The sequence below is a fragment of the Pholcus phalangioides genome, unplaced genomic scaffold, assembly GCF_987345545.1.
Source record: "Pholcus phalangioides strain wild (caught in Gottingen) unplaced genomic scaffold, Ppha-v1.0 ptg000041l_1, whole genome shotgun sequence".
Taxonomy (NCBI): Eukaryota; Metazoa; Arthropoda; class Arachnida; order Araneae; family Pholcidae; genus Pholcus; species Pholcus phalangioides.
In genome coordinates this window covers 8,077,918-8,100,807 of record NW_028301627.1, presented here as the reverse complement: position 1 = coordinate 8,100,807, position 22,890 = coordinate 8,077,918, and the positions used below count along the sequence as shown (strand labels likewise).

The 22,890-nt window shown below is 39.2% G+C and overlaps 1 protein-coding gene across 1 annotated transcript; it reads left to right on the top strand.

Annotated features, from left to right (window-relative positions):
- The first annotated feature begins 547 nt into the window (after positions 1-547).
- LOC149065224 (serine protease 48-like) lies at positions 548-20,911 on the top strand. The gene is made up of 7 exons (XM_089254369.1): positions 548-759; positions 889-973; positions 1,392-1,474; positions 1,737-1,858; positions 5,306-5,592; positions 5,854-5,993; positions 19,239-20,911. Exons 3-7 carry the CDS (start codon positions 1,460-1,462, stop codon positions 19,434-19,436), a joined length of 762 nt encoding a protein of 253 aa, XP_089110495.1. The 5' UTR covers positions 548-759; positions 889-973; positions 1,392-1,459; the 3' UTR covers positions 19,437-20,911.
- The last annotated feature ends 1,979 nt before the right edge of the window (positions 20,912-22,890 follow it).

Below are 22,890 nucleotides of genomic sequence, written 5' to 3'. Positions count from 1 at the left end.
TCTTTTGTTTCTTGTATTTTATATATTTATTTTTGCTCACTAACTTGCTCATTCACTGCTTCTGTGCTCACTTACGCACTTATTTCCTTTATCGCTTCTCCTATTTTCCCTTGCTCATTTATTTGTTCCATCGCCATTCCTAATCTCTCTAGCTGATTTATTTACTCAATCGCCATTTCTACGCTCACTTGCTCACTGATTTGTCATTGAATCATGCCTATGCTCACTAACTTGCTGATTCAGTGTTGGTCACTTGCTCATTGATTTGCTCATTCAAATGAGACATCAAGTGGCCAAAGCAAAGAGCAGGTGAGCACATTGAGGAAAAAATTGCAGGAGTAGTGAATGAGCAAGTGAGCATAGGAATGAGTGAATGAGAAAATTGGTGAGTAAGTGAGCATAATAGTGCCAATTGAGTAAGTAAGTGCGAATGGGAGTGAGTAATTGAGGAAATCAGTTTGCAGGGAGTGCTCACTGACTCACTCATGATCTAGCTATAGTCGTTGAATTGCATGTTGGTAAATTGCGTGGAGGTGAGAGACTGGAACCTGAACTGATGGGTGTAAATATAGCCCATACTATTACGGGTCGGATGCACCGGCGTGCGTCGGAAGAAATACACACACACACAGTTCCGTTTAAATAATATCATTCATCTGTAGTATAATGGTTCGTGCACTCGCAAGGGCAGGCTAAGAGACGGTGGTTCGATTCCCTGCAGAGGTAAATGAAGAAATTTACCTCGAAAATTCATCTCCGGTAGGTATACAATTATTGATTAATACCTTGTATGAGAAATGACGTCGTTTCTCTGAGTAGAATATGTTTGTGCTCGTTGTCTATTCTCGTCAAGTGTTATGTTGATGGTAAATCCGTTAATTTTCTTAGATTCAAGAAGCTCCGCAGGTACCTTCGCTGGGTTTATCAATTAGGGAACCACGCATCTCGAGATACGAACACGTTCAGGAACTACGTAAGATCATGATTTCTTATGTAACACTTTTAATAGAGTGATATTGAGGGGAGTCATTCAAGTATTACGTTATCATCGAGGGCGAGGGGTTTTTCGGATTTGCTGACTTTTGATAATGGGGGGGGGAGGTAGGGGGGTTTTGAGGTTGCTTACGTCATCAACCACCACTTTTTGAAGATATGAAATATTCTAAGCTGCTAACGAAATTTTTCTGACGGGGGAGGGTCTGTGGTTTGCTGACTTTTGCTGACAAGTGGGGTGGGGGGTCAAAAATGGCTGAAAATCTGCTTACGTAATATTTGAATGGCCCCTAATCAAATTTTTGTGTTAAGTGATATTCCAGTTTTGGTTTTCGTTCACTCACATGTGAACGCGTCTTTATGAAACACTGCATGAATTCATTTCGTTGCTATTGCAGGACCATTTTGCCATTGTTCCCTCGCAGAACCACAACAAATCGTCGGTGGAAAAGTCGCTCCTCAAGGGATGTTCCCTTTTGCTGTGAGTTTGTACTGTATTCTAAGTTTCTTTAACAATAATCCAGGAATCAAAATATCTGTCAGTTATTATTCATTCAATTGATATTTTGGGTCATGTGTGACATGAAAAATCTAAAAGGTGACGTATTTCATCGTCGATATCAGTGCAAGCTATAAATTGTCGAGCTATAACTTCCATATAATTTGACGAGCATTATTTTGAATTTTGTAACTGCGATAAAATTTATCAGAGTGAATAACTACGCAAATTTCATTATCACAAGGTCTACGTTCAATCGGATACAGTCGAAGGGACAGCATCGAAAAATCACGCTGGAGGTAATGATTGTACTGGGACATTACTCACGGACAGACACGTGTTGACGGCTGCTCACTGTGTATTTTCGTAAGTATATAAATTAAATACAAGCGTGATTCAATATCAGACATGTGAGCTGAAAGTTCTGAACCTCCACCCTTGATCAAATCGAATAAATCAGCATTTCTGGAACCATGGACTATCTCAAGGTCCGTGACGATCGCAGACAGTAGTCAATACTAGACTATGTCACTACAGTAGACTATGACAGTAGTCATACTCTTTGACTCTTTTGTCGCAGGTATTACAATAGCTAATAACAATGATCTTCAATCTATGACCCGTGGGTTAAATGTGGCTCTCGGGACTTTTTGAAGTGGCCCGCAGACAATTTTCAGAAAATAGTTACTTCACAGAGAAAAACGAATAAATTAAAACTAAAAAATACTTTAAATAGCACTGGCCAATGAAATCTGTACTGCTGTATATAGAACTGTGAGATGCTTACCAGGTTCAGTACTAACGGTGTGCGCATCGAAAGGGTCGTCGTAATGAATTCGTGAGACCCGAGGCCACACTTAGGACTATGATTTCCTAATATTTCAATAGGCAAAATTCAGCATCCTGAATTCTGGCATGATTAGAGAAAACTGAAATGCTGAAAAACACCCTGATGAATGAAATAATTTTACAATAATTAAGTAAAATAATTTCATAATTGATGATGAAAAATGTAAATTAACGAAAAGAAGTTACAGAATGGCTGTAAGATACGTATAATTGCAGAACTACTGAGATGAATGATTGCAGTATTTGTGAAAAAATAATAATTTCATACTCTTGATGAAAATTTAAAATTGATTCGAAAATAATTTCAGAATTATCCGAACAAATTCCAGAATTAAGAAAAGAAACGATTAATAAAACATGTAGAAATGGTGAAAGAAGCTGTTCCAAAATAAATAAAAGTCAAAATTTAGTGAAAGAAATAATTTGAGTGAATAAAAGTGTTCAATAACTTGGAGAAGTCTGTTTAATAAACGGTAAAATCCCGGTATCACTTGGTAGCCCGCGGACAGCGTTGAAAACTTTAATTGGCCCGCTTTGTCCGTAAGAATGAATTGTGCTTGAAATGAACTCTTTGTGCTTATCGGTTGCTAATAAAAAAAATTGACTTTCATATACGAAGGTTCACCGTATCCCATCGAGTGCTGCAATAAATGTTGCAAATTACGATCCCAAATACCAATTGCAGCGGGAAAATGTTTTTTTTTTGGAAAAAAAAATTATGCCAAAAGTGCTAAAGCGCAGGGAAAAAAGGGCTAAAAAACGCATTTTAAGGAATAAAAAAGTTCGTCATCACGAGGCGGCCATGTTTCATTGAAAGAAATTGTGAAAACAGATAGGGGATCTTTAAAAAAACATTGCCAACTGTCACCAAATTGGTGATTACGTCATAACTTGGAAAAGTCACCAATCATTGCTAAAATTGCAAAAATTACGAAGCGATGGGGGAAATGAAGGACTACATTAAATTGCCGTTAATCGAAATGTAGTTCAGGGGGAAAATGTTGAACAATGCCAATATGTGCGATGAGTATGTACTCTTTTAAATTATAACCATAACTATATCATAAAAAATGTATAAGTTATGAAAATCATCTGCATTCACTATTTTAGTAAAGACTACAAATTCCAACGCGGTTCGTTGAAGAACTGGGGAATAATATAAAGAAAGCCAAAAGCGGCCCAATATAAGTGAAAATGTCACTTATAGTCACTATACTCATGTTGTAAATCATTGATCCGTCGAATTTTTTAGACCGCTTTGGCACAGAAATTTCGAGAAACGCTGGAAGAAATAGTGAAACCTCTGTGCGGCGGCTAGTGATTTATGACTGAAAAGTGTGATGCGTCCAAAAACGCGCGTGCACCTACAAAAAAGAATGTGTGATCGGAGGAAGAAAAAGAAAGTGTTTTCGCGTCCAGTTAACACGTGAGTTACGATGATGTCTCATTTCTCATCTTAAGTTAATTTCCAATTCTAATAATTGACTACAGGTGGATAATAGTAATTTATAATTTAGTATAATTCTGTGAGTTGACACATAAAAGAAAATATGTTTTTCAACCACCATTTCTGTTATCTTTAAAACGCTTGAGTTAGGTAACCAAAGGTGACCGCCACGTTTTTACGAGCCTTAAGGCTGAAACACAATACACTGACGTGACGTGACTCGGCGTAATTTCAGAGATGTTGTAAATTCTGATTCGTGCAAATTTTGTGACGTGGGAATTTCACGTCATATAAATTCAACGTCACAGAATTTTCGCGAATTAGCGTTCACAACTTTTCTGACGTGACGTGATAATAGCGTCACGTCAGTGTAGTGTGTTTCAGCTTTTAAGGTAGTGCCTACAGACTACTCTGTCGTGACGTGGGACTACGTCTCATTAGAGTAGTGTGTGTAGCCACCTTTACATTTTACATCTACTATACGTAATGCTGAGCTTAGATATTTTGCAGCTCACAAGAAAATGGTTCATGGGTTAAGTCTTAAAAAAGTTTTGAAAAAATTATCACTGATCCAACTCATATAGATATGCATAAAAATATTCGAAGGAATTGTAATGGGTCACTTGAAAAATAATCTAAATATTTGAGAACGCCTATACATCCAGGCCCAGAATGAACTTTGAAATCCCGCAACCCTAGAGCAACGTCAATCAAACAAACATTACGGGATCAAGTAAAGCACAGAAAGAGGCAAAAAAGTAATAACTACCTCCTATATATATATAATTTATGTTTTTCTATAATTTTTTGGGGCCCCGTGGGTCCCATGTACACCATGCACCCTTTCCTCCCCGCCAGTGCAAAAAGTATTTGTTTTCTGCACATTCATTTTCCTATTACACAGATTATAAAAGTCAGCCTCATATTATAAGCACCGGCATTTTTCCTTTCGAGTATCGAAGCATTTTTAAAGCGCACAGGGCAGTTAGTTAACCATGGCATACAGTAATAGTGCATATGGTCATTTCGTGAGCGCGATCATGTAAGCGCGCAGCTTACGATGAGCATTGCATGTCTTTATATGTGGAATGTCCGCAGCGTCTGATTTCTGCAGCTTCAGATTCGATCACCGAGACGAACGTTTTGACCCAGGTCACATGATGGCAGTCTGAATGTCGTCGTAGTCTCATCGCGTCCGAACAAAAACTTAATGAAAATGTACAAAAAATTCAGAAAGAAACAAAGAAATAGAATTGAATGTTGTGTATGATGAAAATGTTCAATACACAACTAATCTTCCAAATTACTTCCTATTCAAAGAAATTACAATACAACCAGACTTGAAATTATACGATGACGCTATATTCGAGACTCTCATCCTGATGGTCTTAATGAGACTGCAAACGTCAGACAATGTGTACCTCTATCAGTGCGTTCAATTCTTATATAAAATTCTGCACCTCTATCTCAGTATATATATGATCTAATTGTACAATTTCATTCAAACGCAATGTCAGTGACGAAGGAGAACATTGTATCACTTTGACTATCGGCGAAGTAAATATATTGGACGAAGTCAAGAGGCTAACAAGTTGTCCAGCAAAATACGTTATCCATCCGGATTTTAATAGAACAACAGCTAATAACGACCTCGCACTGATCGAGCTTGACACACCCGTCGACTTTGGATACTATCGGTCCCGTGCAATCCCCGTCACAACGGCCAAGTTACCAACAAAAAACTTTGCGCTGCAACCTGGAACATGGCTAACTGCAGTTGGTTGGGGTCGCCGATTCACAAACGGTAAAACTTTTTCTTTAATGACCGTAATTTCAGATGCTTTCATAATGTATCCAAATATATATTAATGAGATTTATAGTTTAATGAGATAAATACTCTCATCGAAATTCATATGAATTAATTTTGGCTGAAATTTATCAAGATACTTTTGTTTGCGACTGATTTCTTTTTCAATTGATTGATTTAAAAACACACTTTTTATTTTATGTGGCTTTCTTTGAGTTTAATCCTTTTTTCGGGATGTCTGGCATTTATTTTTTCAGATTCAAAACCGCTAGACATTTTACGATACGTTCACCTTCCAGTGATTCCACCCGAACGGTGCGATGAATTGTTTGGGGCAGAGGAAAACAGAACGATAAGATTTTGCGCCGGAGAAATCCTGAACTATGGTACTTGCTCTGTGAGTATTTATGATTTTCATATGACTACATTAATTGTGTTTTTGAAAATGACAAATACCTCTCGACTTGACGACACGCGTTTTCAAGAATCGGCAGTGTACTTTCAGTATGTGTGTGTGAATTCTTGAAACTACTACTTTAAACGCTGAGAGGGAAACCCTCATCTCTTACCCACAATGCTTTTCGTGTGATTTATTTAGCGACGTCATTATAATCCATGTTTCCACTGGTAAGTTGTATCAGTGTTTACCGCACGAGAACTGTATGAGAGGGTTTCCCGATACGACGGCGATGCGAGTCCGCTTCAATTTTGGAATTTATCATTATTTTCTCATCACGCGGGGTGATAACGATGTTTCGTTTCAAATCATTTTTTACCCCATAAATTGTCGAAAGTAATTTTTTACCCCGTATAAATTGAGAGAAAAATTATATGCGCACATAGTTTTTCTGTTTCTCGTCAACAGTATTCGGTATTACGTCAAATTACTGTATGTGCCCCGGCGCGAATGCTCTTTGCGTGATTATCAAGTAAAATTATGTTATAGCCGCATCACAAGCGATGGGGAAATGCTTCAGACAAACTTGTATATTGTTACGGACTATCGACGATAGATGGCGCAATTTCTTCTGATGGCTCTGAAAATGTCGAATTCAGTTGGTACCGGTTTCCGTCTAGCACATAGGCATGCGATTGGCGGAGAATTGGCGGGAACATTCTAGAAAGCCCCGCCTCTCCAGACAGTGGTCCAACCCCTCCGTACCGTAGTGTTAACTAGCTTGTGCTAGTTAAAATAGAAATATAGAATAGAGGGAATATTTAAAATTATTATTTTCAGATATATTTAAATTGATAGTTTGGAGTATTTTAAATTTGATTTTTGGATTTAACTATTTAGAACTGTAGGTCAGGCACCGATAGCAGGCGACAGTAACCGATCTACTATAAGTACAGCAAACAAATAATTGAACAATAGGAACGTAAATAAGAATGGTTGTTTATGGATGGTAGACATGTTTCTTGAGGGTTCAAAGTAAGCGGCGTCATGCCGATGGAAGAAGCTTTGTCCAAGCGGTGGGAACATAGTCCCAATTAAATGAAATACAATCACAGGCCGATGTAAGTAGATGGGGCAATCGCCATTCATTAGGGAATCTTTTAGTTACCGTCACAAAGCATCTGGTCGGTTGTACTTCAGGGGTGCCCTAGGCAAAAGGGATCGTCCGAGGAGTGTTTTCTTGGAGAGAAAGCGGGGAATCGAAGAAAATAAAGGGGACCAACGCGAATGAATAGACAAATTTCAAGATTGAGAATAGATGACGGCCATTTAAGTAGAAGTAGAATCCCTTTATTTAGGGGGTGCAATTAAAGTATAACATAACTAAAATGCCGGGTGTTAGTCATGGGAAGCTTCGATGTAGGTTAAAGGTTAGGCCATGGCCGTTGGGGTTCTCGGGGTCCTGAAGGGAGAGTTGCTTGGACAAAGAAATTAGGGATGGATCGGCAGTGGCCAATCTTATGAATAAACCTTCAAGAAACGAATAGAAACTTAGAGATGATGGGTAAAATATCAAATCAAATTAAATGGGTGGAGTTTTCCAAGGGACGGGGGACGTCCGAAATGAAATCTTAAAGGGATGAGAAAATCTGGATACGGGGGAATTGAGAATTGGAGAGTTAGAAATGCAGTAACGAAACTAGACTGAAAAAGAGATGACTTGTGAAGACGAGAGTTGTAATCAGAGGAATCGTTTCTTGGCTGCGATGAGTGTCTAAGGGGCTAAAGCGAAAGACTGGAGAAGGGTCTCACCTGGTGAGTGATGCATGGATTATATTCTCTCTCCCATATGTGACATATAGTGTAGGTACTAGTAATTAATTGTTTTGGGGGCGAACTGAGGTGTAATGGAAAATCACGGGTCATATAATGTTCAGGGCCAAGAGCTTAATTGTTTTGGGGGCCAACCGAAGATTTTGTTAAGTATTTTTGAATGAAGTTGTATTAATATTTTTAATAATGATGGTAATATGACAATACAATTTGCATTAATTCAATTACTATAGTGTAAATAAACTAATTAACTTCCAGCATCTCGTGTATGACTACTTTGTGTAAACTTTGCCTGGGTTATATACTTTTTAAACAATACACAACGCAATTTGAAATCAGGGAACGGTATTCGCTTACGTACTTACGAGAACGGCCTCAAACCCGAACGGGCTAACATTTGGTGCCTTTAAGACCAGGATTCGATACAAATTACGAATCTTTAGATATTAACTTCAAAATTGGGAATTTTTTTGGTGTAAAAATATTCTGTATCAAAATGGATCATCAAGTAAACATGGTAGGAGAAGGCCATCCTGTAAGGTTGAATACAATAGCAGGGTATTTAGGGTTGCTGAATTCATTTTCGGGTTCTGAGCCATCGTATCCGGCAGAGTTTTTTTTATCTCAATTGGAAGAAATTTCAAAATTAGCAGATTGGAATGATGCGGAGAAATTGATTGTTCTAAAATCGAAATTGAAGGGTAAAGCTGCAGAATTCTTGGCCAACAGTCCGGAGTTGAGGAGCCAAGCTAATTATAAAGAATTTAAAGAAGAATTCATAAATTATTTCAGAAATGAATATCCATTAACGTATCACCTCCAACAGTTTACAAACTGTAAACAAAAGTTGAATGAGTCCGTAAAAGAATTTGCGAGTAGATTAAAAAATGTAGCTTTCGGATTCCTCCAAGGTGCAAATTTTGAGAGCCCCGATGTTGAAAATTTGGCCGATAGGACGCGTTTGTCCCAATTTTTGGCAGGGTTAAAGCCCAACATTCAAAAACATGTCCTAAATCAGAACCCGCAAGACTTGGCTACTGCTATTAAAATAGCATCTTTGATTGAGAGTAATGAAAATGTAACAAAGTTTTCAGCAGTTAGTGCAGCATTGGTCGCAGATGAAAGAATTGAATCTAGAAACACAGAAATTAAAATATTAGAGACTTTGGTTACTCAACTAATGACAGAAGCCAGACAACAACGGGCTTCATTCGAAGAACTAGCTCGGGAGGTACAAGGTTTGAAACTTAGCTCCGCTAATCCGGCAGGTAATAATAATAATAACAATACTCAAGTTAAGTTCACGGGATATAATGCCTGTCCGCAGCAACAATTACAGGGTGCTTCTCAGTCCCAACAAAGCACCTTCCCGCAGTGGAGAACGTCTGAAAACCACAAGAATTCTTTTGTTTGTTATGGGTGTGGGGAAAAAGGCCATATTCGGCGGTGGTGCCCACAGAAAAGATCAGGGAATGGATTCAGGCAAGAGGGAAACGAAAGGCGAACTCAAGAGGTGACAACAGCTCCAGGGGTCCCAACCCAACAGACGGGGAATTGACAATCAAAAGGTGGGGGAAATCTTGTAAATAAGGAAAAGAACATATGTATATTGCAACAGAGGGAAGCCAATGGATTTCTCCTACCGATTGTAAAGATTAAGATAGCTAATTTACAGTTTCGTGCTCTTATAGACTCAGGTGCGTGCATTAGTGTGATTGATTCAGTTTCAATGCAAGACATCATGAAACAAATTTCTTGTACTAGAGCCGATGATGACAACATCCAAATTCGAGGGGTGACCGGGAAAATTTTGAGCCACTCCGCTGTGTACTTCGTGCCAATACATTTGGGTTTTAGAGAGGCATTGCAAAAGGTATATGTTGCGGAACAGCAGCTGAGTCCTGAGTATGATATTATATTGGGATATGATTTTATTAAGGCTGGTAATTTTGTATTGGATGCTGAGAGTGGTTGTCTAAGGAATAAGGATATGTCAGTGCCATTGGTCAGGCGGGAAGACAACCGTGGGAATGATCAGCAGTGTATGGTGAATTTGGTGTTACCAGGTAAATTGAGAATTCCTCCAAGAACGCAAAAGTTATTGACAGTAGAAGTACCGTATATTGAACGTGGGAGTGAGGTTCTAATTACTCCTAAAGAAGGGAATCGAAATAGTGTTGTATGGTTGGCTCATTCAGTGGGGAAGATCGACGAACAAGGGAAGGTTAAAGTTTTAATAGCTAATATGTCTGAGTCTAATAGATATTTAGCAAAGGGTACGAAATTGGGCACAGTCACAGTTTCAGATGACTCAGAATTGAGGGAGGAACCGATACCTCTTGAAAAGAAAAATTTGGAGCCGTTGCAAGCAGATGATTTTGATCTTCAAGGTATGCCTGCACATTTGAAAAGGAGATTATTATCTCTTTTGATGCGATATGCTCATGTTTTTGCTCGAGACATATCTGAAATTGGTCGGACGAACGTAGCAAAACATAAAATACCTTGGAATGGGAAGGAAATACGAAGGTCGCCTAGATATCGCACCCCGTACCATTTAAGAACTGAGTTAAAGAAACAAGTGGCAGACATGGTAGAGAGTGGAATCATATCTCCTAGTATGAGCAGTAATCCGGCACCTACATTAATGGTTCGTAAGAAAAATGGAGGGTATAGGATGTGTGTTGATCTTAGAAAGACTAATGACACCATTCAATCTGATTCATATGCATTGCCTTTGATCCAAGATATTCTAGCACAATTGGATGGTGCGAAATATTTTAGTAGTTTAGATTTATGTAGTGCCTACTATCAGTTAGAAGTGGCAGAAGAGGACCGCACTAAATTATCCTTTGTGAATGAAGAAGGGTGTTTCTCTTATAATGTAGTACCGATGGGGTTGAAGACTGCTCCGGCAGCGTTTCAACGGTTGGCCGATACCTTATTATCGGAGTTGCATGATGACAAAATACATTGTTTTATTGATGACATACTCATTGCTAGCCCTGACATAGACACGCACTTGCGTAAATTGGAAAAGGTTTTCATTTTGTTAGAAAAGTACAATTTGAAATTGGCACCCAAGAAATGTGCCTTTTTGAGGAAAGAAATAAAATACCTAGGACACATAATTGGGGAAAAGGGAGTGCGTCCGCATCCGGACAATGTTAGAGCTATACAAACTTTTCCCCAGCCGAAATCCTTAAAGGATTGCCGCCGATTCTTGGGGATGTGTAATTTCTTCAAGAGATTTATACATTTCTATTCAGACTACGCAAAACCCATAACAGACCTGACTAGAAAAGATGTTATATTCAATTGGGGTCCAGAGCAAGAACAAGCATTTCAATATCTTAAAAATGCTTTAATTAACCCCCCTGTGTTGGTTTATCCAAGGTTTGATAGGGATTTTATTATGTCCGCAGATGCGAGTAAGGTCGGACTGGGCTGTTGTTTGTATCAGAAAAACGACGATGGAAATCAACCTATAGGATACATGTCCCGTAAATTTAAGCCAACAGAGCAACGGTACCCAGCCATTGAGCAAGAGCTACTGGCTATCATGGAGGGTATAAGTTATTTTCGACCATATCTTGTAGGACGGCGATTTACTGTTGAGAGCGATCATAAGCCTCTAAAATATCTAATTTCATTAAAAACTCAGAATCCGAGATTAACTCGGTGGCTTCTGAATCTATCTGAATACGATTTCGAAGTGGTTCATAAACCAGGGAAGGATAATGTGGTAGCGGATTGTCTTAGCCGACAGATAAGCTCAATAGATATAGAGACCAATGATCTTGAAGAATCCATGAGAGAATTTCAAAGGAAAGATCCTCAGTTAAAGCTGATAATTGATCTATTAACTCTGGATCAACCAGAACCAACTAGGAAGGTAGCAGATGCGTATTTTATGAAAAATGAGTTATTATGCCACTACGCTTCCAAGGATATCCGCCCCTCTAGAGATGATTACATTGAACAAGTGGTAGTACCATCAGTATTGAGAGGGAAAATTTTGGAATTAGTCCACGACACCCTCAGCAGTCATATGGGCTTTGATAAAACGTTCGAGAGATTGCGTACCAAATATTTCTGGCCTGGATATTATCGGGATTGCCAAATACATGTCCAATCATGCAAGGTGTGTCTCGAACGCAGAAGTCATAACCCGAAGAGTAAGGCCCCATTGCAACGGAATTTTATTCCCGTTAGACCGTTTCAGTTAGTTAGTGTGGACATTATGGGACCCTTAAATATCACTGTAAATGGAAACAGGTATATATTCGTATTAATGGACAACTTTTCAAAATTTATAGAGGCAGTAGCATTACCAGACGTAAAATCCGAAACACTAGCGAAGACATTCTTTAGAGAAATTATAGCGAGATATGGACTTCCCGAATTTTGTTTATCGGATAGAGGGTCAAACTTGCATAAATCAGTATTTAGGGCTATGGTGGACAAATTAAAGATAAAAGCCCTGGCGACATCAGCACTTCATCCTCAAACCAACAGCATGAACGAGCGTAGCCATGCGACTATTACGCACACCTTATCGTGTATGGTCACTGACTCAGATGAGTGGGATGAAATGCTACCGCATGTCTTGATGTCGTACCGAAGTGCCATTCATGCGGTCTTGAAAGAAACTCCTCATTTCATTTTATTCGGTAGAGACATGTCAACAGCGGGTGATCTTTTAAAAGAACCCCTTGTATTTAATTACTATACCCATGAGAATTACGTTGAATCGTTGTTACCCAAGTTGGAGAAAGCCCATGAGTATGTGAAACGTAGTATGGTAGAGGCAGCGGAGAAACAAGAGAAATATAGGGAGAAAACAGCTACGGATAAGAACATATTGCTAGGCGATTTGGTATACCTATACAACCCCGGAAGGCAAAAGAGAGGTCAGAGTGCGAAGTTGAATAGGCCTTCCACAGGTCCGTACAGGGTAATTGAAAGAAAATCTCCGGTTTTGTTTCGCATACGGAATGTAGCGAATCCAAAGGATTCACAGTTAGTTCATTCAGATAGGTTAGCAAAAGTTTCTCTTGAAAGACCGTACGAGCCTTTCCCACCACAAAGGGGAGGAGGTGAAAATTCGAGGGAAAAAGAAACCCCGGAGGGTGCACAAATAGACGTTGAAAGTGAGGGAGAAGAAGTCGTAGCCGACAGTTTCGGAGCAGAGGAGGAGGAAGAAGAAGAAAGTTTTGTGTTGCCACCCTACCTTCTATGTCCCTTTGTCCAGCAGAATAATAGCAATAGCCAAGAGACAAGTACAGAAGATACCGATGTCGTAAATACATCGTTGCCCCAGGATAATGCTCAGTCAGAACCTAATGACATTGCTACTGATAAGGATGAATCCGAAAGTGAAAATAGGGAAGGTCAAAATTTACCTCAATCTCGATATAATTTAAGAACCCGAAATGAACGAGGGCAAGTACAGAAATTAAATACTGTAGATGGGACCGCCGAAAATTCAAGTGTTCCGGTGCGGCAAAATTTACCAGAGAGTAGTCATGCAGAGACCACTGACGATAGAACAGAGCAGAATTTAGCTGACAGAATATATTCATGGATGATTAAACCAGTAAACATACCTGAATCTGAGAAAACGTTATTTGATCGATTAGCAGATAGGTTAGCTGAGAAATTAGTTAATGTGATTAGCTAAGTATAAATTTAAACACTCAAGGCGAGAGTTCGAAGAAAGATGTAAATATGGAAAATATGAGATATATCACTTGTATATAGATTAAAAAAAAAAAAAAAAAAAAAGAGTAATTGTATAAACTAATGTGTAATTGTGTACCTAGTATAAGTGACATATTAACAATTGGGAGAGAGATATATCATGTTAATCACTTTGTCTATAAGTTACATGCAGTACTGTAAACAGTGTAACAGTGCCGAAAGGTGTTAACAGTGTCGACCAGAGCACTGATGCTATTCCACGAGGGACCGGAAGAGACCGAAGCATCTCCACCTATATTCACCTGGTGCCACATTTGGGTGTGCATCACACGTGACAATGAACAGTAGCCGAAAATAAGAGCGTAGTTCGATGAATAAACTCTCATTATCATTACAACTTCATCAGCAGATGGGCAGCTACTCGTCATGATGTGAAGCGCAAAGATTCCAGATCATCCAAGCCTTCCATTGGTCAGCGGTGGTTCATTCGGTGTTGATGCCTAACGTCTAAAGGATCACGATGCACGGGTTTAGAAGGTATGCAGTGGATAACCTGTGTACACGGTGCCTAGTGTCACTGCTAGGTAAAACCTAATAGCAGGGACATGCATCAGATGGGAGTGAATTCCATCACGAATTCGCATGGAGTCCTACGTTTTACGCGGCCAATATGAACTGTATTCGATGAATGCGACCAGACTAGCAGCTGGGAGATTATTGGGAGCGCCCAGCCTAAAATGGGTTCCGAACTATTATAATCGAATCCAGTGAGCAGTGAATCTTCATATACCTTAGAAATCTGCGATTATCGTGGGTTGTAGTGGATGAAGCCAACAGGTGTGTTCAAAGTTCACCTCGGAGAAAAGACAAACTGTAACGTGTAGTTTCCAATAACAGTGGTGCACTGGGAAAAGCAGCATCTCAATTTTCAATTGGGTTTTCAGCTGGAGCCATGCCGGCTGACAGTTGTTCTCTAATTGGAGTGTTGTCCAATTGGTACATTTCATCATGAAAGAAATTAACGAACTATTTCGCGTGTGACTGTGTGACGCTAAGAGACACTGAACGTCGAAATAGTGACATTCTAGTGCTTCGTTCAGGACGATTTTCAGATTGAGAATCATAAGAAGATAAATACTCTTGCGATTAGATAATTCAGCAAGAATTTCCGAATAACATATCAGGTGTTCTTCAAGTGCCTGTATACGATATACTGTATAAGCTACATCTTTCTGATAGCAAACAGTGAATAATATACTAAGAAGTAGCATAGGTTGAAATATGTGTGTTTATATGTCTTACTGTGTTATATACTATGTTTCATTTATTTCTCTCTTATAGGTTTGGTGCATTTATTTGTTTTATTGGTGCATTTATTGCATAGTGTATTTCAATTGAAGTATCATGATATTTCTTTATATTTTGGTGGGAATGTACAACATGCGTTATTAACGTATGCAATAGAAAGAAGTTGAGTTGACATGAAGAAAATATTAGATTGTTTGAATGTTCATTTCCAGCAACATGAATGGTAGTTCGCTAATATGCTGACACATTGTAAGGGAAGGAGAGTATCATCATCATCATCGCTCACCATGGAAAGGGGAAAAAAAAATGGATTTTTTTTTTTAGAAAAAGGGGAGGAATGTTAACTAGCTTGTGCTAGTTAAAATAGAAATATAGAATAGAGGGAATATTTAAAATTATTATTTTCAGATATATTTAAATTGATAGTTTGGAGTATTTTAAATTTGATTTTTGGATTTAACTATTTAGAACTGTAGGTCAGGCACCGATAGCAGGCGACAGTAACCGATCTACTATAAGTACAGCAAACAAATAATTGAACAATAGGAACGTAAATAAGAATGGTTGTTTATGGATGGTAGACATGTTTCTTGAGGGTTCAAAGTAAGCGGCGTCATGCCGATGGAAGAAGCTTTGTCCAAGCGGTGGGAACATAGTCCCAATTAAATGAAATACAATCACAGGCCGATGTAAGTAGATGGGGCAATCGCCATTCATTAGGGAATCTTTTAGTTACCGTCACAAAGCATCTGGTCGGTTGTACTTCAGGGGTGCCCTAGGCAAAAGGGATCGTCCGAGGAGTGTTTTCTTGGAGAGAAAGCGGGGAATCGAAGAAAATAAAGGGGACCAACGCGAATGAATAGACAAATTTCAAGATTGAGAATAGATGACGGCCATTTAAGTAGAAGTAGAATCCCTTTATTTAGGGGGTGCAATTAAACTAATAACATAACTAAAATGCCGGGTGTTAGTCATGGGAAGCTTCGATGTAGGTTAAAGGTTAGGCCATGGCCGTTGGGGTTCTCGGGGTCCTGAAGGGAGAGTTGCTTGGACAAAGAAATTAGGGATGGATCGGCAGTGGCCAATCTTATGAATAAACCTTCAAGAAACGAATAGAAACTTAGAGATGATGGGTAAAATATCAAATCAAATTAAATGGGTGGAGTTTTCCAAGGGACGGGGGACGTCCGAAATGAAATCTTAAAGGGATGAGAAAATCTGGATACGGGGGAATTGAGAATTGGAGAGTTAGAAATGCAGTAACGAAACTAGACTGAAAAAGAGATGACTTGTGAAGACGAGAGTTGTAATCAGAGGAATCGTTTCTTGGCTGCGATGAGTGTCTAAGGGGCTAAAGCGAAAGACTGGAGAAGGGTCTCACCTGGTGAGTGATGCATGGATTATATTCTCTCTCCCATATGTGACATATAGTGTAGGTACTAGTAATTAATTGTTTTGGGGGCGAACTGAGGTGTAATGGAAAATCACGGGTCATATAATGTTCAGGGCCAAGAGCTTAATTGTTTTGGGGGCCAACCGAAGATTTTGTTAAGTATTTTTGAATGAAGTTGTATTAATATTTTTAATAATGATGGTAATATGACAATACAATTTGCATTAATTCAATTACTATAGTGTAAATAAACTAATTAACTTCCAGCATCTCGTGTATGACTACTTTGTGTAAACTTTGCCTGGGTTATATACTTTTTAAACAATACACAACGCAATTTGAAATCAGGGAACGGTATTCGCTTACGTACTTACGAGAACGGCCTCAAACCCGAACGGGCTAACAGTAGCGCCGCCGACTAGGAAACTGTAAGATAGAATTTTGTTTAATGTAAGTTTCTGTCGGGGTTATAAATAGTGCGGCGCTCACAAGATAGCAGGCTAGACAGGCACAAGGAGATTCAGTCAGTTGTGTTTAAACTTTGCGAGAAAGTTGTTAGCTCTCTGAATAATCTGTAAATACGTGTAAGTTGCTGTTCTGTAAATAAATTTGTGTTTGTCCGTCGAACCGCTTCTTGTTTTGCAATCCCGAAGTCTTGTGGAAAATTATCCGCGACAATAGGATTGCAGCCAGTGCCGTAACTAGGCAGGTGCAACAGGTGCACCCACACAAGGCCCACTTGGAAAGGGGGTCCAGAATGGGGCTGAATGGGCCTTCTGTGCCCAAGAAAGGAACAGAAGGGACCTAAATGCAAATTCTTGCACAGGAATGGCTAGTTACGGCACTGATTGCAGCATGGTCTACTCGGGGCCGTCTTAAGAGCATCAGGGGCCCCCGGGCCAAGTGGTTTTTTCGAGGCCCTACTGGTAACTTCTAGAAAATGTCAACCAGATATATATTTTGTGAGGCCCTTTTTCTCTCGAGGCCCCCGGGCCGTGCCCGGGTGGGCCCATGCGTTAAGACGGCGCTGGGTCTACTGAATGGATCATGACTCTTAGTATTGATAAGTGGTGTAGTCACTCATTTTGGTTCGAACAATCTAGGCTTCACTTACCAGTGTAATGGGATTGCTATCCCACATGGAACTAGTCACCGAATTGGGAATTCTCATTGACGAATGGCTTAGGTTTACTGAACACAAAAAATCGGATAGAATGCTCTGTTTCATTCTTAACAGTTCTCTTAGCGTTCGCCTAAAGTAGGGAGGAGGGAGCTTCTCAACACATGGCCCGCGGACCACATTTGGTCCTCGAATTTCTTTTGAAGAGCCGCCAATCATTTTCAAAAAACAATTGAAAATATTGAAAAACGATTAATTCCAGAAAAAAAGAAAGAAATAATTTCAGATTTAATGAAAAAAATAATTTCGGAATTATACTGAAAAAAAATAATTCTAGAATAAATGAAAGAAATAATTTTCGAAAAAATTGATGAAAACTCAAAAGTTATAAATGAAATAATTTCAGAATTAATGAATATTCAGAATAACTGAAAGAAATCATTTTTACATTTTTTAAACAAATAATTTCAGAGAGAATTATTGAAAATATAACATATACTGTGTATATAAATCAACGAGAGAGAAATTTTCTCAAATACTGCTGATGGAAATTATTTCACAATCAATTAAACCACGCTTTGCACGACGTGTAATAAAAATACTCCGGGATGAACAATTGAATTAAATAACAGTCTAAAGGCCGAAACACTCTGCACTGATGAAATTTTCGAGTTTTTAACCACTCAGAAACAAGGCGAGAATCGCAAACATGCGTGCACTATGCGCATACCCTAAGACTGGGAGCAAACCGGTTGGACACGACTAGACAAAACAGCTTTAGATAAGCTTTCTCATTGTTTTGCTCGCGTTGATTTATACGGTACAACGCACACCGATAAGCTAGATAAATTTAAACGTTTCGTCACATACATCAATGTGAAAAAATATGCCGGGATAACACTATATTCCCCAGCACGACCCAACCCACACGGGTAAAAGGCTTATATCCCGGGAGGGACAGAGCATGGGTCGCGTCTGGTCTGACGGGATAACACTATAAAATATTTAGAAAATTTCTTTCATAAAACTTGAAAAATGCAAGTAGTAAACGTATCGGTTTCATTCGCTGGAATGTAACCAATACGATTATTGGTGGTTGAAAGGACACCTCACATTAAGTGACAACACACCGAGGTCACAAATATCAAGCTCCCATCACTGAAAACATGGACGATTCGTTTTCCAACGGGATATTTCGGCCATTGCCTTTTCGGACATTTTGTCTAGAAGATATTTTGATTTCAATTCCTATATGTCATGACGCTCAAAAATCAATCATGAATGCCAAAAAAAAATAAAATTGGCGTTAAAAATGCCCATCGCTTTCACGTGGGTTATTTCCCAGTTGTCTTTGCCTCAAATCTCGAAAAAATTCACAATTTTCATCCAATCTGTGCCAATTTTTGCATAAATGGTCGCACTTGAAATAAATGGGTTACATTAAGATCTTTTCAGAGCAAAAGCCTCGATGCAAAGAATATTAAAAATTGTCAAAAATAGAGAATTAGAATAGATTGACTGTGGCTAACATATGGCAAAGGGTACGCAGAATGCCGTTCGATCAAATTATAATGTATTTTCTCACTCCATGATTCAGTTTCGATCGCTTGTAAAAGCATTCTAGGAGCATGAAATTCTCACCTTACTTTTCCTTCCCAATCGTTTTTTTTACCTGCAAATATCTCGCCGCAAGACACACGAATAGTTGCTTTGATGATGTTACATACTTTTTTAGTTCCGTTTGGAACGCATCCTAATTACATAACTAATTATTGTAAGAGGGAATGATTATACAGTTGTCTTGAATATTTCCCGAAATATCGTTCGATTCTCACTTTATCTTTTGTCTTAAAAGAAAATTATAAAAAAAATCCATTTATTTTTTCAGGGAGATTCAGGAGGTCCCATTCTTTTACGTCATCCTGTGACCAAGGAATACATTCAAGTAGGTGTCACTTCATTCCATTTAGGAAAGCCTTGTGGAGAAAGAACTGCAGTGTACGTCAATGTGGCAGCATATTCGGATTGGATCTACTCCCATACCGAGAGTGCCTCCTGCACACCTTGTTTTATGGATGCAAATTGAAAGTGTCTGTCTGTGTGTGTGTGTGTTCTCTATACAAATGTACAAATTTAGATCGATCGTCACCAAATTTTGCATATATACCAAATGGGATCCGACTTGAACGATAGGCTAATTTAAATTTTGTCAGAGCAGGGCAGATGTCCCAAATGGGCAAAAAAACTGTCGGGCAACAATGACTTTGGGCCTCAACAATCACTTTCCGACCGTTTACTTTGGTTACCGTGGTTCCCTAGCAATTGCGTTTCAGACGTGTTTTATGCCTTTAAGCCGGGTTTTCCCTAGGAGCAGGTTTCCTGTGCCGCGCGCGACGTGATTCGTCTAGCGCGACAAGCCGTCCACTCACCAGTAAGAAAAGCAGCAGCGCAATACGCCTGACGACAGCGCTTTACGTCGGGCGTAATTGGCCGACTGCTGCTGGAGGAGTCAAATGCGTCGTGCGCCGCGGTTTTGCCGATATTCTCTTCACTCTTGTGTGTTTTCTTTTCCCTCCCTTCAAACCGGAGCATGCAGACGACAGAGTAGCTGATGCCAAAGCCATATACTATAATATAGCCGCCCTGATCTGATGCGCCTCGCTAGGAAAACACAAACACGTAGCGTGATTATGTAACACGTTTCTGTCGGCGTGAAATAGTCTAATTTGGTTCACGCTGCGCAAAAAACCTATTCCTAGGAAAACCCGGCTTTACAATGGTTTGTCACTTCTCTAACCCCGTTACCATATGTATAATAGTTTATGCCTTTATAATGGTTGGCCACATTTCCAATACTCCCAGTAATGCGGCTTTTTGAATATACGTCATAATCATCATCAGCATCGCTTTGAGGGTAAGGAAAAGGGTGATCCTCATAGAAATCAGTGTTAAAATTGCCGATTTTACTGTAGAAATGCGGAAATTTGGCGGGGTTTTCCGCCGCACACCAATAATTTTAAAAAAATTTATTGAATTCTAGATTTTTGAAATATTGAGTTCGCTTAGAGATATGCGAAGCCCAGGAGATTAAATATGAAGTGATTAGCCAGACCTTTAACCAACATGGCGCCTTCCTGCGCGACTCATGAAATAAAGCAAGTCTAGATTTAAAGAAATTAAATTTTTAGACAAGTATCGTTGAAAAAACGGGATAAATATATTTAAAAAAAAAAAGTCGGAACAATGAAAATTACAGGAATGCCCCGAAATACGGGACACAAGTGGTCTGTAATTTTTTTTCAGACATTTTACCGGTCCATGTTTATAGAAAGGTTGAAAAACACCGTCATAGATACGCACACAACTAATATGGATCAATTGCATTATCCTCTCAGAAAAGCAATGACTAATTGATCTTTGAAATAACGTATGTAGGAGCCTGTTGGTACACGTGCGTAATTTTGCAAAGACATATGAAATTGTAGATTCGTATAAAGAACATACACACACGCAGGATCTATTTTGTTTATATATAGATGTCGAGTTTTCGTTTTACAACGCCATCTATGAGAAAATTTAAACTTTATTTTATTTATAAAAAAAACAACGCTAGGCGTAGTTATGTAAGTTCAAATCGCACCTTTTTATGCCAATTGGTTGATTTGTTATGAATATTAATTTGATGCGTTCGCTTGATATTTATTTTTTGGTGACGCGGTCTTTTTGCGTGCCGTCAGTTTTTACTCGATAAGATAATGGAAATCTTAGAATAGAAGAAGTTTTTTTTCAAAAGACAAAATTTCCCTACTTTTTCACGATCTGCCCTGTAGTTCCGTATTTTAAGGTAGAAATCCGTAGGAAATACGGATATTACGTATTAGTTGGCAAGTATGGCCCAGTGACCCATAAACCACAGTTTCTATTAAGAAATGTTGGAAAGACTTCAGGAACAAGGACGATGATGAAGTAGGCATGTTGAATTGGGAGAGAGAGTTTTGAGGGTGCTCGTCCTCTGTAGTGGAAAATATTCCGGGATTCGTGGGAGCTCGTCTTCATCGGTAAGGGGCCGTTCAAGTATCACGTAAGCAAATTTTTTACCCATTTTTGACCCCCTCGCCCCCTCTTGTCAACAAAATTTCGTCATCAGCTCTGCCCCTCTGAATCCTAACGCATATTGGTGGGATCAGAGACGTACACGGGGGCAGCCAAAGCGGGGCTCGTCCCCCTCTCCCACGATCAAAAAAGTACTTTCTCAATGCCAAAAAAATATTTTTTTTAATTGAAATTTTCGAAGAAAATAGCTTTATATGTTATAATCAATTTCTGTTAATTTCAATGTTACTTGAAGACTATGAACGCAAAACTTACCTTTAATAAATTCATTGCGACCCACCCTCTAAGCCATATAATGATAAATCGCATAAAGGCCCTTGGTCCTCGGACGAAATATGGCCCTGGGAGTTATCTGATGCGGACTGACCTCTTCAAACCTACTCTTGTAGAAATGAACTAAGCGGCACATTCACAGATCGCTTAAGTGTCCCGTGGTACAATTCCATAACAATTATGTTATAACCACATTATATAACCATATAACCATATATAACCATAACCGTGCCATATTTTCAGATCACTTAAATGACCCGGGACACAGTTCCAGAACACTTAAGCGATCCGTGACATATTTAGAGACCCCTTGAGTGATGTGTGACGTAGTTTTAAAGTACTTAGGTGGAACCCCAGTGCGGTTCTACATCACTCAAGTTACCCGCGGCACATTCTCAGATTATTTAAGTGATGTGTGGCACAATTCCAGAGCACTTAAGCGGCCCGAACACATTTCCAGAGCACTTAAGCTACCCGGATACGTTTCCAGATCACTTGGATTCGCGAAACATTTAGAGATCACTAACGTGGCTCTGTAGGGCACTTATCAATGTCACTTCAAGTGCCCACAAACTATCGAAAGGCTTTTCTCGTTTTTGGCGCACCGAATAAGATGCCATTAAAAATGTTTCATGTTTTCATAAAGGATGGTTGATGACGTAAGCATTATCCAAACCCTCCCTCCCTCTTGTCATCAAAAGTCAGCAAATCGGAAACCCCCTCCCCCCCCCCCCATCGATGATGAGGTTATACTTGAACGGCCCCTAACGTAGGAGATGGCTGCTGTGGGTGTCCAGTCTCACACACACACACACACACACACACAACAGAAGCTATTGGAAACAAAAAAAAGTTTTCACGAGTGTGAACCAAAAAGGATTGAATAGTCAGAATTTAAATAATCGATTTTTGACATTGATATAGATTACATTTGTAGGGTAAAATGCTACACGATGTTGTTGTGTGATTCATATTATACCAGAAATGATGGTTAACTCAGCCTGTGATGTGTCGATAAAAAATGATGTTCCAAGTATTCACCATTCGTCGAGGGTTACCAAAGTTGCGGTTTTTCCGACCCAAATAGTGTACATGTTATTTTCTTTGCAATTGCTTTTTTTCTGCCACCTCTAAATTCCGTGCCGAAACTAGAG

Bases quoted from the DNA above. Each gene is read 5' to 3' on its own strand.
- LOC149065224 (XM_089254369.1), top strand. The intron at 1,859-5,305 runs GTAAGTATATAA...ACGCAATGTCAG, and splicing joins GCTGCTCACTGTGTATTTTC to TGACGAAGGAGAACATTGTA. The intron at 5,593-5,853 runs GTAAAACTTTTT...TTATTTTTTCAG, and splicing joins GGGTCGCCGATTCACAAACG to ATTCAAAACCGCTAGACATT.